General features: G+C 37.7%; 1 protein-coding gene across 9 annotated transcripts in view; it reads right to left on the bottom strand.

The window, feature by feature from the left end:
• Nucleotides 1–399: 399 nt before the first annotated feature.
• The window catches only part of LOC121382580, a 23,760-nt gene continuing 5,353 nt past the window's right edge, over nucleotides 400–18,806 (bottom strand). For 3 of the 9 annotated variants that reach the window (XM_041512069.1, XM_041512065.1, XM_041512070.1), the window contains exons 2-8: nucleotides 17,770–17,815; nucleotides 10,940–11,056; nucleotides 9,709–9,838; nucleotides 6,086–6,202; nucleotides 3,841–3,897; nucleotides 995–1,057; nucleotides 400–592 (exon numbers count right to left, since the gene is read on the bottom strand). In XM_041512069.1, the coding sequence (XP_041368003.1) occupies nucleotides 539–592; nucleotides 995–1,057; nucleotides 3,841–3,897; nucleotides 6,086–6,202; nucleotides 9,709–9,838; nucleotides 10,940–11,056; nucleotides 17,770–17,795 (564 nt within the window). In that variant the 5' untranslated portion in view covers nucleotides 17,796–17,815 and the 3' untranslated portion in view covers nucleotides 400–538. Of the gene's footprint in view, nucleotides 593–994; nucleotides 1,058–3,840; nucleotides 3,898–6,085; nucleotides 6,203–9,708; nucleotides 9,839–10,939; nucleotides 11,070–17,769; nucleotides 17,816–18,806 lie in introns of all 9 variants that reach the window. The other 6 variants (XM_041512063.1, XM_041512062.1, XM_041512064.1 and 3 more) reach the window with 3 other exon arrangements.

The following is an 18,806-nucleotide window of genomic DNA, read 5'->3' as shown; positions in this document are numbered from 1 at the left end:
TATCTCCATCGTTTTTGGTGGGCGGAACGTAGCCCAGTGGTAAAGCGCTCGCTTGATGCGCGGTCGGCATGGGATCGATCCCTGTCAGTGGGCCCATTGGGCTGTTTCTCGCTCCAGCCAGTGCACCACGACTGGTACATCAAAGGCCTTGGTATGTGTTATCCTGTCTGGGATGGTGCATATAAAAGATCCCTTGCTGCCAATCGAATAGAATAGCCCCAATAGTCCAAACACCTTTGCCGTGTTTCTTTTATTAGGGGGCGGGTGGATCGCCCGTGAGTTGATTGACTATGTCCTGGGGATGGGATTATTTAGATACGATATAGTCTTAAGGGAATGTTTCTCTTTTAGTACAGTATAGTGATTCCCCCCGTTATAGCAATAACAACAATAAAAACAAATACTTGGATAGAAAATTACTATCCTTTTATTTTATTTTATGCTATTTTACATTTTGGGAATATTCGCAAAGCAGTGACCGGCAGAAATCGCCAGTTTTCAACAATGATATAAATTATATGATCCACAAGATGGTTATTCACTGACGGATCACAAGTAGAACAACCAAAAAGACGAGCAGTAGTAGGACTATCTGAAAAAGCAAACAAATACAAATTCAAATTCAAATTCAAACACAAACATAAATACAAATACAAATAAAACAAAATAAAATAAAATAAAATAAAATAAAAATATTAAAACTGACATGTAATTAAAACAAAAAAACCCACCGTATTTATTTAATGAGCTTTAGAATGTCAGTACGCTTTAGCTAATGGTTTATTTAAAAAAATGATTGTTATTTACAAGATGTATTTAAACCCCTCTCTCTCTCTCTCTCTCTCTATCTCTCTCTCTCTTCTCTCTCTTCCCTCTCCTCTCTCCTCTCATCTCTCTCTCTCTCTCTCTCTCTCTCTCTCTCTCTCTCTCTCTCTCTCTCTCTCTCTCTCTCTCTCTCTCTCTCTCGTTTTTGAGTTCATTTATTTGTACATACCGGCATGTCTCGAGCAGAAATCACTTGACCTGTGACTATGAGTCTTGGCCACGGAGTGGATACCTAAAACAAAAACAATTCCCACATTTGTAAATGATCTTCACATTTCCCAAAGAAATAACCTAGAAACAGAAATTGTAAATACATGTAGTTATTAAATTGTCTGGATAAACACGCATTCTGAGAGTACTGCTAAAGCAATACATGTCCCCTACCGTGCACAAAGTTGTTTTTTTTATCTCCTAAATTCAAGGGCCAAACATTTGTGAAAAGTACGTACATCACCATGAAAGTTAAACTTGATTTGTAACAGTAATAAAGCTATATACAAAATTTAATCTCAATATCATCAGACATTGCAAAACAAAAGTCCGGAAAACAAATGTTCATTTCAAAAGCAGGATTTCTAGTCACTCGAAATAAATGCAAAATAGAACAGTAAAAAGAAAGTGAACTAAAGTTATTGTTACATTTGCAAAGGAAAATGGTGAAAATACTAAAATCAGTGTTTAAAATTATGAAATAAAATCTGAAGTACAAACCATGCACAGGTGAAGTAGGAATGAATGAATGAATGAATGAATGAATGAATGTTTAACGACACCCCAGCAGGAAAAATACATCGGCTATTGAGTGTCAAACTATGGTAATGCAAAACAACGGTGAAGTAGGAGAACCACGGTATCCTAATTATGTACTTCTTTATAATATTATAGTCCGGTGGCTTAAGTCCAAATGTGGGCGATATTGTGACACGTTGGCCCAAAGCATCAAATTTGGCACAGTTTTACCCTAGGACCATGCAATGGTTTTGAGAGGTGAGGGGTGGGGTTACTCGATTTTAGGTGTCAAGGTCAGGTCAAGTCAACATCATGGGTCAGATTTAGACAATGTCAGTAAAAACATGTTTATTATATATTTATTTTAATTTTTGTACGATCCCCCTCCAAACCTCCCCAAAGTTCCCTTGGCATTTCGCCTCATGTCATTGACCCCCCCCCCCCCCCCCCCAATGGATTTTCTGGATCCGCCATTGTGGGCACAGTAATTGTACTTTAAGATCATAACCAATATCTGATATCAAATAAAAACTATATCAGCTGATAGATTTAAACAATGATTAATATTGATACCAGAAGGTCGCGAGCTATCTGCGTGGGTCGGGGAATGCATTCTTCAAGCTTTTTAATTAAAGATGCTCTTAGGATCAAGTAAAGGCACTGTAAGAATAGTATTAAGACTGTTACATTTTCTAGACGCCTGAACAATCCACGAGGTGGGGTGATGGTGAGTTACAAAACAAATGATTGGCCTGCCCCATGTTAAAAAATACGCAAATGACAAAGACCCAAAATAACAGAAAAAAAGAAGAAGAAAGAAATGTTTTATTTAACGACGCACTCAACACATTTTATTGACGGTTATATGGCGTCAGACATATGGTTAAGGACCACACAGATTTTGAGAGGAAACCCGCTGTCGCCACTACATGGGCTACTCTTTCCGATTAGCAGCAAGGGATCTTTTATTGGCGCTTCCCACAGGCAGGATGACACAAACCATGGCCTTTGTTGAACCAGTTATGGATCACTGGTCGGTGCAAGTGGTTTACACCTACCCATTGAGCCTTGCGGAGCACTCACTCAGGGTTTGGAGTCAGTATCTGGATTAAAAATCCCATGCCTCGACTGGGATCCGAACCCAGTACCTACCAGCCTGTAGACCTATGACCTAACCACGACGCCACCGAGGCCGGTCAAAATAACAGAAAGAACACACACTAAAGTAGTATCGGAAATATAATAAAACTGATTTTCGTCGATTATGTCTTTCATATTAAACTAACAGGTAAATATTTTGTAAATATCTGTTTACTGATATTCTACCTAATTTAGCATTGACTTGTTTGGGCTCTCATTGATGTACAAGGTGGTGTTTACTCTTGAAATTAAAATAAAGATGTCAGTAAACAGTTGATTTGTCCACTTCATTGGAACAGACTATAACACATTTTGATCGACATGTGTCAATTTCATTGCTGTTGCAATATGTGAGGGACCGTCTCTGATGACGGTGTATCCCTATCCCTTTCCAAAACAAAATATTTGTAGACATTTCAAAGTAACTTTTGAGCAAAACTGTCAAGAACCATTCTGCGTGTGTGATCTATTATACCGGTATTAAAGGTGCTATGTATTAAAGGTGCTATCTCCAAGTTGCACAATGACAGCTATTGCAAATAAAAAAATAATAATTAAATTTTGGCTTTAAAATTTAAAGACTTCACCTTCAACTATATGCCCATAAATGATTCTAACAAAATAATTTTATCTACTAGTAGAAAATACATTTTTATTTGAGAATTTTTATCACAAACAGATGCTCACATATAACTATGATATAGCACCTTTCAGTGGTTGCAAGATTGTGTAAATTGTTAATGTACTTACAGTGAATTTATATTCACTAAATATGCTGATAATAATTTATAATTTATGCTGCAATTCAAAATATTCAGTTAACTTACAGTTTTAAATTAAAAGTTTGTTTAAGGGTAAATGAAACTGACACATGTAGATCAAAATGTGTTATAGTCTGTTCCAGTAAAGTACACAAATCACCTGTTTACTGACATATTTCTTTTAATTTCAAGAGTAAACACCACCTTGTACATCAATGAAAACCCAAACAAGTCAATGCTAAATTAGGTAGAGTATCATTAAATAAATATTTATAAAATATTTACCTGTTACTTTAATATGAAAGAAATAATCGACGAAAATAATTTTTATTCTATTTCCGACACTACTTTAGTTGAATGTATTCAGGTATGTTGAATAAAATACCTCAACAGTATTCATCCCTTCTTCGATAGGTGGCATGTAGAACATCACCATGTGATGCTGCAAATACAAATATATTGTAATTTAGAGCAATTGTGAACTGAAGATATAACGGAGAGAGAGAGAGAGAGAGAGAGAGAGAGAGAGAGAGAGAGAGAGAGAGAGAGAGAGAGAGAGAGAGAGAGAGAGAGAGAGAAGAGAGAGAGAGAGTTAATACTTTGAGGGAGAGGTTGTAGTGCTGAAAGAACTTTCTGTGTCAAAGTTTGGTTGATATACTGCATATAGTATTTTAACCACATACGTTAACATTGTCGCCTATGTGATTTTATTTGGTATAATAAAATATATGTTCTATGGATCTCTGATCTGAACTAAAAATATATTATTAGTATTATTATTAATACAACCAGAAGATACACATGCTAAACAATATATGTTATTGTAAAAATACCTCAGCAGTGAAGGCGTCTGTTCTCAGAGAGAGAGAGAGAGAGAGAGAGAGAGAGAGAGAGAGAGAGAGAGAGAGAGAGAGAGAGAGAGAGAGAGAGAGAGAGAGAGAGAGAGAGAATGAGAAAGAGAGAGTTAATACTTTTAGGGAGAGGTTGTAGTGCTGAAAGAGCTTTATGGGTCAAAGTTTGGTTGATATACTGCATATAGTATTTTTAACCACATACGTTAACATTGTCACACATGTGATTTTATTTGGTATAGTACAACCAGAAGATACACGCGCTAAACAATATATACTCTTCAAAAAAAGCAACGCAAAAATGAAATTTTCCTAATAAATATGGATGTGTGGAAACATTGTGTTCCGAACGCTAAGTATGTTGTGTAATGGAGCGTACCAAATGCATTTTCACCAGCAAAGTTGTTCGGAATTTGATGACCTTGAAGACAGGTGTGAAAACGTTAACAATCGCAAAACCGCACCTGCGGTCAATTCAGCGATTTGAACGGTCGGCATGGTGTGCACGTGCAAGAGGCACAAGAAGCCCTATAAAAGTGCAGGGTTCAGGACTTAGCTGTACTCAGTTTAAAACTGTCAGCGTAGTTTTCACAATGCCAAGACTGAATGAAGCACAGAGGAACAACGCCGTCGGACAATTGGAAGCAGGCGAATCCCAATCAGAGGTTGCGAGGCTTTTCAATGTGTACCCTAGCACCATTTCAAGATTATGGATCCGCTACCAGGCGCATGGATCAACACGTGACCTTCGCAGATCCGGTAGACCACGTGTCACCACTCCTGCCCAGGATCGCTACATCCGGTTGCGCCACCTACGCCAAAGGACGACCACGGCTACCTCCACTCAATCTGCAATACCGGGACTGCGTAGGATCTCTGACCAGACTGTCCGGAACCGTCTACGAGAGGCAGGATTGCGACCCAGACGTCCTGTTAGAGGCGTGATTTTAACCCAGCAGCATCGACAGCTTCGACTACAATGGTGTCAAGCACACAGGGTATGGCCTCAAAGACGACGGAGACACGTGTGGTTCAGCGACGAATCGCGATTCATGCTCCGCAGACAGGATGGAAGGGCACGTGTCTACCGCCGAAGAGGTGAACGTTTTGCACGCAATTGCATACAGGAAGTGGACAGATTTGGTGGAGGAAGTGTGATGATGTGGGCAGCCATCTCTTACAACGCCAGGACAGACTTGGTGCACATCAGGGGGAACTTGACAGCACAGTGCTATGTGGACGTACGTCGTCCCCAACATGGCCAACGGCAACACTGTTTTCCAGCAGGACAATGCCCGTCCTCATACAGCGCGCATCACCACAGCCTTCCTAGCAAACAACAACATCAATGTTCTTCCATGGCCCTCCAAATCCCCAGATTTAAACCCAATCGAGCATTTGTGGGATGAACTGGATAGACGTTTGCGACGACGACAACCCCAACCTCAGACACTACAACAGTTGGCTGCCGCTTTGGAGGCCGAGTGGGCTACAATTCCGCAGGATGTCATCCGTCATCTGATTGCTTCGATGGGCAGGAGGTGCCAGGCAGTACTTGACTCTCATGGGGGTCACACTCGTTACTGACTGTACGTGACTTCAAACGGGACCTTGGGAACTTGGATGGCTGTTACAACAGCCTCTGTTAATGTTGTTTATCTGTGTCAAATTGCAAGTTTCTGCCATGTTTCTTTCATGTATTAAACGATTTAGAAACATACAATGAAAATCTGGCTTTGCGTTACTTTTTTTGAAGAGTATATGTTATTGTAAACATACCTCAGCAGTGAAGTCGTCTCTTCTCTGTGACCTGTAGTTGCTAACTTGCGGCAGAAAAGGACTGTTATGGCCGCCCAGGCTGTCAACAATCCTAGAGTTGTTTTCAGGCTGTAGCATCTGTAAAAAATTACTGAATTCAAGAAATATATGTAAATGTATATATTTATTTATTTATTTATCATAGGCGTCGAAATATTCTGCGAGGGTGTGTAAATTATAATAATTAAACAGGCGGGAGTCGGGCAATGTATATTTATCAGTCAAAATCAATGCCTACCATCGCTTCCGACAACAATTCAGTATATAATACATATAATATGTATGTATTGATGTATGAATATATATGTCGAGGTTGACGATTACATACATAATTATTAACGCACTGGCGCAGGGGATAATTAATCCGTTCTGGCCTCACAAATTGCTCCATGCCGTTGCTGGGAGTCGAACCTATGGCACCGAATCGCCCGCAAATTGCAGACTTGCCACGATTCCTTCTGAGCTATTGAGGCATCCATAAACATGGATGCCGGTTAACTCAACCATATGCATGGTGTCTACAAGCTACGCGGTCGATACCACTTACGTGCATGACTCAGTGGGCAAACCGGAGATTGGGTAGTATGTATTGATGTATGAATATTTATATACTGTATGTATGTAGGTATGTATGTAGGTATGTATGTAGGTATGTATATATGTATGAAGGTAGGTAGTTATGTATGTATGTATTTAAGAATGAATGAACGCACTGGCTCAGGAATTTTTTAAAAACTAAAAAATTGTTATTTTCTAATTTTGCCCCAGGGATTCGAAATTGATTTTAAATTGACCGTTGTGATATACAACATATAGCTGTTTTTCGGTCAGTCTTGTTTTAAATTTATTTGGCTAGTACTATGTTTTGTTTACAGCCGGATACGATGTATTTGGGTTTTTTTTTAAATTTGTTAGGAAACCAACCACTGAAAAATGGACCGGCTTAGAGGCTTAGACGCAGGCTTAGGCGGCGTGTAGTCGGGTGGAGACTAAGATATCCTTGAGACTTGGATTTTTTCTATATGCAATAACCGGACGTGCTGTAATTGGGTCTTTCATAACAGTTTGCAGATTTAAAAACTCCTCCTTCATAAGTTTACCAATATCAACACTACGTCGACTGTAAATTATTGGAAAAATTATTTTATCTCTTTTTACAGCTTTACCAGATTCAACGTTGATTCCAAACGGCTGTTTTGTCTGTAATGTACGAATCCAGAAGGCCTCTCGTTCAAGTCTCAAGAGGTCTGTTTCGTCTTTTGAACCAAGTATCGGGGGTTGTTCAATTGGAATTATTTCAAAGTTTTCATCTAACGAATGGTCAGGTAGATTGAAGTGATTGGCGACAGCGGTGTCAACTTCATGCCGAATATCATACTTGTGACAAACTGCTCTAATTCTCAGTTGGTTTTGCGTTTGTCCTACGTACTGTTTTTTTTTACATAAATTACAGGTGATTAGATATACTACATTTTTCGAATCACAGTTCATGTCTGTCCGAATTTGATATTCAATTTTGGTCTGTTGACTTTTGAAAGTCGACTGCGTTTTAATTAAGTTGTGAAGTCTACACCTGGTTTTGGCACAAGTAGTAGAGGAGCCAGTGCTTATTTGAGGCAATTGGTTATGCTGAAGTTTGTATGGTTTATAGTCTTCAGTTGCCCTAAAGGGATTTTCTAATTCTCGAACAGTTTCAGATTTAATATTTCTTAAAAACCGTTTTGAATATCCCCTAGGTTTTAAAGCACTAAATAAAGTGAACACGCCTCATTGAAATTCTGTTTGTTACTCGAATTTCTGTGAAATCTAATAATCTGAGATTTAACAATGCCTTTAAAGGTGTGGCATGGGTGAAAAGACTTGCAGTGGAGAAGTTGGTGTGTGTCTGTGGGTTTGAAAAACACTTTGTAGTCTAGGTAACCTGATGTTTCAAACTGTGTACCTTTATAAATTGTTACATCCAAAAAGTCAACTGATTTATCTGATATGGTGGCCTTAAGTTTGATATTGTCATCCTGTTGATTTAATAGCTAAAAAAAGTTCCAAAATTCTTGTTTAGAATGTGGCCAAATGATAAGTATATCGTCGAGATATCTGAGGTACAAAAGAGGTGTTTTACTCGATTTCTTTAAAGCAGCCTCTTCCCATTCGGCGACATAGATAGATGCAAAGTTTGGACTAAAACGTTTGCCCATAGCACAACCACACACTTGCTGATACATTTCTCCATCAAACTCAAAATCATTTCCTTTTAGGCTTAATTCTAACAGCTCAATAATGTTGTTATCTGGTCTGTTTGGATCTGGGTAGTTATCAAATGCTCTCTTAACTGAATCAATGCCCGCATCAATACCTATGTTCGTGTACATGGAGTCAATATCAAGGGTAACCAAGAATGAATCTTTTGGGATTTTGGTTTTTGATAATTTTGATAGAAGATCTTCAGTGTTTTTCACAAAACTTTCATGTCTATTTGCAATTGGTTTTAAGTGAAAGTCTATGTATTCTGAAATATTGTACGATTCTGATCCACAGTCTGAAATGATTGGACGACCGGGTGGTGTGTTAATATCGGTCCATGTATCGACTGGCTTGTGGATTTTTGGAAGTAGATAAAATTTCCGGGTTTGTGATTGTGACCTGGCTTCTAAATATTTTACTTGTTTTTTATTAATATGTCCCTGATCTTTTAGACATTGAATAATTGCATTGAACTTTTTACAATTCTCAGGCCAAATAGCTTTGTCTAATTTTTTGTAGTACTTTGAATTATTAAGCTGTCGATGGGCTTCCCGAATATAGTTCTCCCTTGATAGAATGACAGTGGCTGACCCTTTATCTGCAGGTTTTATAACAATTTTGAGGTTTTTGCGTAGTTTGGTGAGAGCACGACGTTCCATGACAGAAAGATTTTGCTGATTTGTGTAAACTGTCATATCACCCACTTTTTCCACTATCCTTTTATAAGCTTTCCGTGAATGGGATTTTTTCTCCAGTTGAACGCCGAAAATAGTCGGCCAGTTTCATTTTGTTGTCAAAAACTGCCGTATCCATTACACCATTGTCAAGTTTAGCCTCTAAGCCTGTTTTTGGTTGGGGTGTGAGAACAAAATTCAAACCCCTGTCCAGTAATGATTTTTCAGCGGATGTTAGAAGGTTAGTGTCACCAGTTAAGTAAGAGATGGCTGCCCACATCATCACATTTGTGGGATGAACTGGATAGACGTTTGCGACGACGACAACCCCAACCTCAGACACTACAACAGCTGGCTGCCGCTTTGGAGGCCGAGTGGGCTACAATTCCGCAGGATGTCATCCGTCATCTGATTGCTTCGATGGGCAGGAGGTGCCAGGAAGTACTTGACTCTCATGGGGGTCACACTCGTTACTGACTGTACGTGACTTCAAACGGGACCTTGGGAACTTGGATGGCTGTTACAACAGCCTCTGTTAATGTTGTTTATCTGTGTCAAATTGCAAGTTTCTGCCATGTTTCTTTCATGTATTAAACGATTTAGAAACATACAATGAAAATCTGGCTTTGCGTTACTTTTTTTGAAGATTATATGTTATTGTAAACATACCTCAGCAGTGAAGTCGTCTCTTCTCTGTGACCTGTAGTTGCTAACTTGCGGCAGAAAAGGACTGTTATGGCCGCCCAGGCTGTTAACAATCCTAGAGTTGTTTTCAGGCTGTAGCATCTGTAAAAAATTACTGAATTCAAGAAATATATGTAAATGTATATATTTATTTATTTATTTATCATAGGCGTCGAAATATTCTGCGAGGGTGTGTAAATTATAATAATTAAACAGGCGGGAGTCGGGCAATGTATATTTATCAGTCAAAATCAATGCCTACCATCGCTTCCGACAACAATTCAGTATATAATACATATAATATGTATGTATTGATGTATGAGGTTGACGATTACATACATAATTATTAACGCACTGGCGCAGGGGATAATTAATCCGTTCTGGCCTCACAAATTGCTCCATGCCGTTGCTGGGAGTCGAACCTATGGCACCGAATCGCCCGCAAATTGCAGATTTGCCACGATTCCTTCTGAGCTATTGAGGCATCCATAAACATGGATGCCGGTTAACTCAACCATATGCATGGTGTCTACAAGCTACGCGGTCGATACCACTTACGTGCATGACTCAGTGGGCAAACCGGAGATTGGGTAGTATGTATTGATGTATGAATATTTATATACTGTATGTATGTAGGTATGTATGTAGGTATGTATATATGTGAAGGTAGGTAGGTAGTTATGTATGTATGTATGTAGGTATGTATGTATGTAGGTAGGTAGGTATGTAGGTATGTATGTAGGTATGTATATGTGTATGAAGGTAGGTAGTTATGTATGTATGTAGGTGTAGGTAGGTAGGTATGTAGGTAGGTAGGTATCGATGTATGTATGTCGTATTTGACTATTACATACATAAATATTAAGGCACTGGCGCAGGGAATAATTATTAAATCCTTTCTGGCCTCACAGATTGCCTCATGCCGTTGCTGGGACTCGAACCTGTGGCACCGAGAGAGAGAGAGAGAGAGAGAGAGAGAGAGAGAGAGAGAGAGAGAGAGAGAGAGAGAGAGAGAGAGAGAGAGAGAGAGAGAGAGAGAGTTAATGCTTTGAGGGAGAGGTTGTAGTGCTGAAAGAACTTTATGGGTCAAAGTTTGGTTGATATACTGCATATAGTATTTTTAACATACGTTAACATTGTCGCACATGTGATTTTATTTGGTATAATACAACCAGAAGATACACGCGCTAAACAATATATGTTATTGTACAAATACCTCAGCAGTGAAGTCGTCTCTTCTCTGTGGTTTGTTGTTGCTAACTTGCAGCGGAAAAGGACTGTCAAGGCCGCCCAGGCTGTCAACAATCCTAGAGTTGTTTTCAGGCTGTAGCATCTGTAAAAAATTACTGAATTCAAGAAATATATGTAAATGTATATATTTATTTATTTATTTATCATAGGCGTCAAAATATTTTGCGAGGGTGTGTAAATTATAATAATTAAACAGGCGGGAGTCGGGCAATGTATATTTATCAGTCAAAATCAATGCCTACCATCGCTTCCAACAACCATTCAGTATATAATACATATAATATGTATGTATTGATGTATGAATATATATGTCGAGGTTGACGATTACATACATAAATATTAACGCACTGGCGCAGGGGATAATTAATCCGTTCTGGCCTCACAAATTGCTCCATGCCGTTGCTGGGACTCGAACCTATGGCACCGAATCGCCCGCAAATTGCAGACTTGCCACGATTCCTTCTGAGCTATTGAGGCATCCATAAACATGGCTGCTGTTTAACTCAACCATATGCATGGTGTCTACAAGCGGTCTATAATACGCGGTCGATCACGCTTACGTGCATGATTCAGTGTTTATATTCATGATTCAGTATTTATATAAATAAATACATGCATGTATGTATGTATGTATGTATGTATGTATGTATGTATGTATGCATGCATGCATGCATGTTTATACCAGTGTGTGTGTGTGTCACCAGTGCTGGTATATCAAAGATCGTGGTATGTGCTATCCTGTTTGTGGGATTTTGCATATAAAAGATCCCTTGCTACTAATGGAAAAAATGTAGCGGGTTTCCTCTCTAAGATTATATATCAAAATTACCAAATGTTTGACCTCCAATAGCCAATGATTAATAAATCAGTGTGATCTAGTGGTGTCGTTAAATAAAAACAAAAACATACTTTAACTTTAGTGTGTGGGGGGGGGGGGGGGGGGGGGGGGTGCGTGTGCGTGCGCCGTTGCCCCTCTCCATAGTCATGAGCCGAGACCCAAATTTGACCAATTGGTGCCATCCGAGGGCACCAAACTTAATTATGTTTTTTTTTAATAGGCGTATGTATCTGGATCTCAAAACAGCATGATGGACTTGTCTGCAGGGTAGCTGAAGGTCAGAAACTGAGTTTTTGTAAAGAGGGTGTATTTTTCTGAACATTTAATAACGTTTCTTTGTATTAATCTGTATGTCATTATATAGCTAATTTTAATCACACAAGCTGAAATGAGCATGTCAACATTCACACCGACAGTTAATTAAGGCATCACAGCATTATTTAATCCAAGATGGCTGCCAATGTGTTAGCTAGAACTAGGAAATAGTCATTTATCGCATTTTACATCATCTAGGAAGATATTTGTATGTTAATGAATTAATTTTATGGGCAAACGAATTCATGTATTATGACCTCGTGCTAACAGAGATATTGCATCATCATTTAATTCCTAGATGACCATGAAAATGGCTGCCAAGTGTAAGAAGTGGTCATATTTTACGTTCTATATATTCCCCCCAGAGAGTAATATATACTTCAAAAACTTTTCTTTATGGTAAGTATTTCAATTCTCGCATTCACTTTCTAATACAGAGAACTTTTATCATTGCATGAATGCACGATTCCATAGTGGTTACAAAAACAAAGAACTGACAACTTTATTTGTTTAGCATCACCTAAAACAATAAATTTCAAACCAGCTGTTAAGTTTTAAGAGTAAACCAACAATTTTTACTTAAAATTTTGCATAAAACTACAAATTAGTCTAATATATAACTTAGCACCCTATAAATATGTCAAAATGACAATAACAATCAAATTCTTTACAAATTTGAGTTTTCAGAATTTCATACATGAAAAATTAACTATGTTAATGGCAACTAAAGACATTAACCCACTATTGACACATGTTATTGTTAATATAAAAATAAATAGCTATTAAAATCTTAGTTCAGGTTGCCTGTATCAATACCATATTTAAGAGCAATTGTATATGGCAAGTCAAAATAAATGTAAAAATAAATTATTGAAATCTTTACAGTATGAATTCTAGGCCAAAAACAACTTTTTCTCAGTGCTAACTTTGATTCAAACTACATTCAGAGCCAAGTACAGTGATTATTGTCAAGGTCAAGGTCATTGTGAACTTGCATAGTCCAGTGACGGCTAATTAATCAACCAGTATAGTTTAATTAAATAAAATGACAAAATCATATATTTTAAATATGCACTGAATATGTGCTATAGGGTGTATACTACCAAATCAAATCCCATAGATGACAATAGTAACATATGTTACTAAAACTCCTATCTGCAGTGTATCAATCGACATAAACGCCACGGATATAAATTCTACCACCCCTCGCGCTTAAAGTGAATCAGGAAAAACTGGGGGTCAAGCTGCTCATTTCTGAGATAACGGGTAGCATCTATGACTACCCTAGTTCCGTACAAAATTTCATTACTTTTTTTACAGGTACCCCATACATGTTTCAAGCACAAGGCTACTTGACACAGTCGTACTAGATGAATTAAAATTGCATAAATGTTTTGCCCAGATGAAACTATTTTTACAACCAACACACTCACATTTATCACCAATCACTGGATTTGTGGTGTTCACTTCTCTATCAAAAGTTGGGTGTACCTCGATCTTTGACCCAGCCGGAAGTTATTTGGTTTAGCACTACCTATAATTTGACTGTCATTTCGAAGAATCAGTGTAATTTGTACAAATAATTATTACGAGCTATGTGGACTCGTATGCTAGCCAAGCTAGAGAGTCCTACGTGATTTATGCGAGCCTAGGGCTCCTGGACTCTCCTCAAAATCGCACACTGTGTGTTTAACATTTTTACTTACTGAATGAGTAAGAATCAAATTTTTTTCTTTGTCTTGTGACACATTAGAAAATATGGAGGATCTCTTCTGTCATTAACTGTCCTATTATACAAATTACAACCATCGTGGACTAACAGCGACAATGAATACACATGACCAATAGGGTAGTTTTATTTACTGAATATTAACATGTAGTCGACACTCCTGACTAGTTCTGGGGCTCACATTGGGACGAATTTTGGATCAGCCAATTTTCAGATAAACAGAATATTTTCTTGAAAATTATTAAAATGAGATTAATTTAAGAAATGTTTTATTAGCCAAAGACTAAATGTAGCCACTTTGCATTAAAATTAGCAACTGGCTAATTTGGCAATGGACAGGTTGAGTCATGTTGTTCGTAATATCCAGAAACATCTTTTGAATAGCTGTAAGCATCTTTTTAAGAACACCCAATAGTGTTTTGTGTTGAGGTGTCATTAAACATACCTTCATTCATTCCTTATGAAGAATCTTGTGTATTTTCTGTTTTTACTTCATTAGCTTACGCTAATATTACTTTTGAGAAGACTGAGAAATGTTCAACAGTACAATGTAATTCTCTGAAATTGTGTAATGCTTATCTCTCTATACAGGTATTTCCAGAGTTCGGCAGAGTTCTACTGATGTGGAATCATCACCATCTGAAGCTGCCCCTACTCGGGTATTAGACTATCTCATTCTTGTGGTGTTCACGTCTCAATCAAAAGTTCGGTTAACGTCGAACTTTGACCCAGCCGAAAGTTATTTGGTTTAGTACTACCATAAGACATAGCGGTCAACGTAAGAATTATTATTTTAAATGATCTTTTAGATAACTTTACTTTTTAAATGGATTGAACACCCTCAAAACAGAAGTTGGTCTCAAAAATAGTATTTAAGGTGATGCATATAACGCATTACGTTATTTTCCCCAGCCATTTTATTAGCCATCTTGAATTCTGGCAACGATATAATTTCTTTATAGAAAGTGACTGCAACAACCGAATTCCTTGCGCCCAAGAAAACCCTATATTTCAAGTAAAAATATTGTTCGTGGTAAAATAGAATGAAAGATATGGCCACTTCTTACTCCTAACGACTATCTTGGCAATCATTGGGCGGGACGTAGCCCAGTGGTAAAGCACACACCTGAAGCACGGTCGGTCTAGGATCGATCCCCGTCGGTGAGCCCATTAGGCTATTTCTCGTTACAGCCAGTGCACCACGACTGGTATATCAAATATCGTGGTATGTGGCATGAGCTATCCTGTCTGTGGGATGGTGCATATAAAAGATCCCTTGCTACTAATAGAAAAGTGTAGCGGGTTTCCTCTCTATAACTGTGTTAAATGACCATATGTTTGACATCTAATAGCCGATTATTAATAAATCAATGTGCTCTAGTGGTTTAAATGATGGTGTAATATCTCATTTGACATGAACTTGTTATAAATGAATACCGTAATGAATAAAACTCCATCCCTAACATCACAATTTTGCAATAGTTGATATAAAATGTGATAAATTACAGTTTTCTTGTTCTGGCTGATATAGTGGTGGTCATCTTGGATGTAAATGATGTTGCAATGACTTGATTAGCTGGGAGCAGTTCATAATTAATCTTCTGATCCCCAAAACACTGTCACGAACATCAACAGTTTCGTTATTGTTGATAAAGTATCGGAGATGTCTCCAGTTCTGTTTTGACAGCCACCTTTGACGCTCACAATGACAAGTTTACACCTCTCGAATCGTTAATCAGCATTTCCGAAAGATGCAAAAGCCACAAACAACATTGTGGGTACCGATCTACAAAATGTATTAATGCTTTGGCAAACGCTAAAACACGGATTCTCGAATTTTGTTTTAACACCTGAATGATAAATGTTAAGAAGTGTGATAACTAGCAAAAGCTACTCTATTGAAAAGTCCATCATGCATTTTGGTTTTGTCCTAGGGTGTACTAAAACAATTATAACAGTTACGTTTGGTGCTCTCAGATGGTACCAATTTAAAAAAAATTCTGTAATATAGTATAATAGTTCTATTAGGTCTTAAGTGGATTTGGTGTTATGTGACAGTATTTTCTGTAATACTGTACAATATATTTACATGGTTTGTTGTTTACTAGTGTACTCTTTTAAAGATATGATTATTAGGTCTTTGTTTTTATTTCAATATTAATTACAATTACAATTAATTACAAAACGTCTTGCATTTTTAAGTTACCATGGTTACCTGAGCCGTTTTGCCCGCAGTCACACGTAATTCGTCGTGCGTAAACTTTTCATATTTTCGATTTCTTCTCCAAAACTACCTAACCAATTCAGTAAAATTTTGGGGGAAGCGTTTTCGGCACATGAAGAAACAAATTTGTGAATTTGATCATTTTGACACCCCCCCCCCCCCCCCCCCACACCACACCACACCACACCACACACACACGTTCAGGGGCCTGTGGGCTTAGCCCAAAAGGGGAAATTTAAGCCAATGTCTTCTCTACTTCCAGAAATGCTACAAATGAATAGGCTTCATATATGTAAAGGTTTATTCTTTTTTAAATATCATTACCTTTGCGTTTTTCGAAAGAGCAAAACTGTTATTTCTCCGACTTCTTCTTCACTCACCATATTTATTGGGAAATGGCACACAGAGAGACAAAGTTTTGAATTTGGTCGATTTCTCCGCCCAGGGAACCGAGTCGTGAGTCGCAAATAAGGAAAATTAGCCAATTAAAAAAACAAATCTGTTCAAACTACTTGACCATTCCAACTAGATTTTGTTGCAAGCTTACTTGGTACACAGAGAAACAAATGTATGACTTTTGTCCATTTGACACCCCCACGGGGCCTTAGAGTGGGGCCTAAAAGGGGAAAATTTGCCAATCCTTGAGAAACAAAATGTAAATTTGGTGTTTCTTACACCTCTCCCTTTTTAAGCTAATTTTAAACAAATATATTCTTTTCAATTTCCAAACATTGTTACTGAATGGTATTCTATAGTGGTTTATCTATTTCATTAATGTCTGATGCGCTGTTTGGGATCGAAGTGTTCCAATGACCACGACTGGTATATCAAAGGCCTTCCTGCTGTGGGAAAGTGCAATGAAAGATCCCTTTCTGCATTAGAAAATATGTAGCGGGTTTCCTCTGATGATTATATGTTAAAATTACCAAATGTTTGACATGCAATAGCGGATGATTAATGAATCAATGTGCTCTAGTGGTGTCGTTAACCAAACCAAATTTGTTTTTCATTAATGTCCGGTGCCCTGTTTGTGCCTGAGGAGGGATGAAGCTTACCAGAGTTGTATAGAGAAATGTATTTAAACAGTAATTGCTTCACAACTACTGGACCATTTCCCAATACATTTGTTGGGAAGCTCCCCTGACCCATGGAGAAACAAAATCATGAATGGGGGAAAAAATTAAAGTAAAAAAAAAAAAAATTCTCTTCTTCCATAAATGCCAAGCTCTGACAAATGGAAAAGTGAATTTGTGAATTTGATCATTCTATTAGCCCGCTCCCGGGGAATGAGGGGCAGGGTCCAAAAGGGAACAATTAAGTTAATTAAAAAAAATCTTCTTCTCTACTTCCAGAAATGCTATAATTAAATAGTCTTTGTATATGTAAAAGCCATTGGATGGTTTGTGAATTTCATTAATGTTGGGTCCTCTATTTCTGCCTGAGGAGGGATGAAGTTTACTGAAGTTGCATAGAGAAATACATTTAAACTGTTATTTCTTCACAACTACTAGATTATTTCCAAATAATGCTCAATTGACCCATAGAGAAATAAAATCATTAATTTGATCACTCTGACCCCTCCTGCCCCTCCCCCGCTGCAAAATGGATATCATGTATGCCATGATTCTGGTAGGTGGGATACACAATTTCATCAAGTGATAATTTAGGCCCATGGGTTTCTTGTTATACCTCTTGTTGCCGTGGGATATCTTCATCAACAAGTACCATGGTCAATCTGTAAATAATAATTGTTATAATTATGCATTACAATAATGTAAAATTAAATTAAATTAAATTATTTATATCAACTGTTTCACTGAATTGTAAAAGCATAGGCGTACGGGCACCCATTTTTGTAGGGGGCAGGCTGATTTTTGCCCGAATTAAACAAAAGTGCCCGAATCTGGATTACAACGTTTATTCATATTTGCATTACTGCCAAACAGCTGTATAGGTTTGCAAAAGAATCGCTATGCAAATTTACATGGGTTACAACTAATATTTTGGGTAGAATAATGAAATTAAATGGTAAAAAGTGTTCAGGCCAGCTCATTCGGGCAAAAAAGATAAAAATATTCGGTCAAAATTAGCTTGCCTGAAATCCTTTTCATCATGTATTTCCATCATTTTACCCACAATATTAGTTGCAATCCTATATTATACAGCCGTTTGACAGTAATGCTAATTAATATGAATACATGTTATCCTGGGGCCTATTCACTAAACTCTCGCAACTTTGCGATCTCGCAGTACAATGCTAAAATACTTGCAAAGAGGATGCTTTGTTGTCTAGCAGAACCTAAAAGACCTTTGTGAATTAGACCCAAGATTCAGGCATTTTCACTTAATTCGGGCAAGAATCAGCCTGCCACCCTACAAAAATGGGAGCATCTTATTCATACGTTTGGTACATTTATTTCTAAAGAAAGGTAAAGAAAAATGTAGACTTCGTGAAGAGGCTTTGTATATTTTAATTACTTTGATATACAAATGTAGTTTTAAATACCATCTATGCAATGTGAACTTAAACATATTTTTTAAAGCTGTCTTGTCACTCTGTCTCTTTGTCTGTCTGTCTGTCTATCTTATTGTATGTCTGTATATCTTTACGAGTTGAATACAACTTCCTTATTAACAATGCAACCAACAACTAATGTATTCATTTTAAATGACCTATTTTCCGTTCTGATTCGTGTGAAGTCCTTAGTCGTGCTACGTCAAGCGGG

The sequence above is a fragment of the Gigantopelta aegis genome, chromosome 10 (genome assembly GCF_016097555.1).
Source record: "Gigantopelta aegis isolate Gae_Host chromosome 10, Gae_host_genome, whole genome shotgun sequence".
NCBI lineage: Eukaryota > Metazoa > Mollusca > Gastropoda > Neomphalida > Peltospiridae > Gigantopelta > Gigantopelta aegis.
This window is presented reverse-complemented; position numbering and strand designations above follow the sequence as displayed.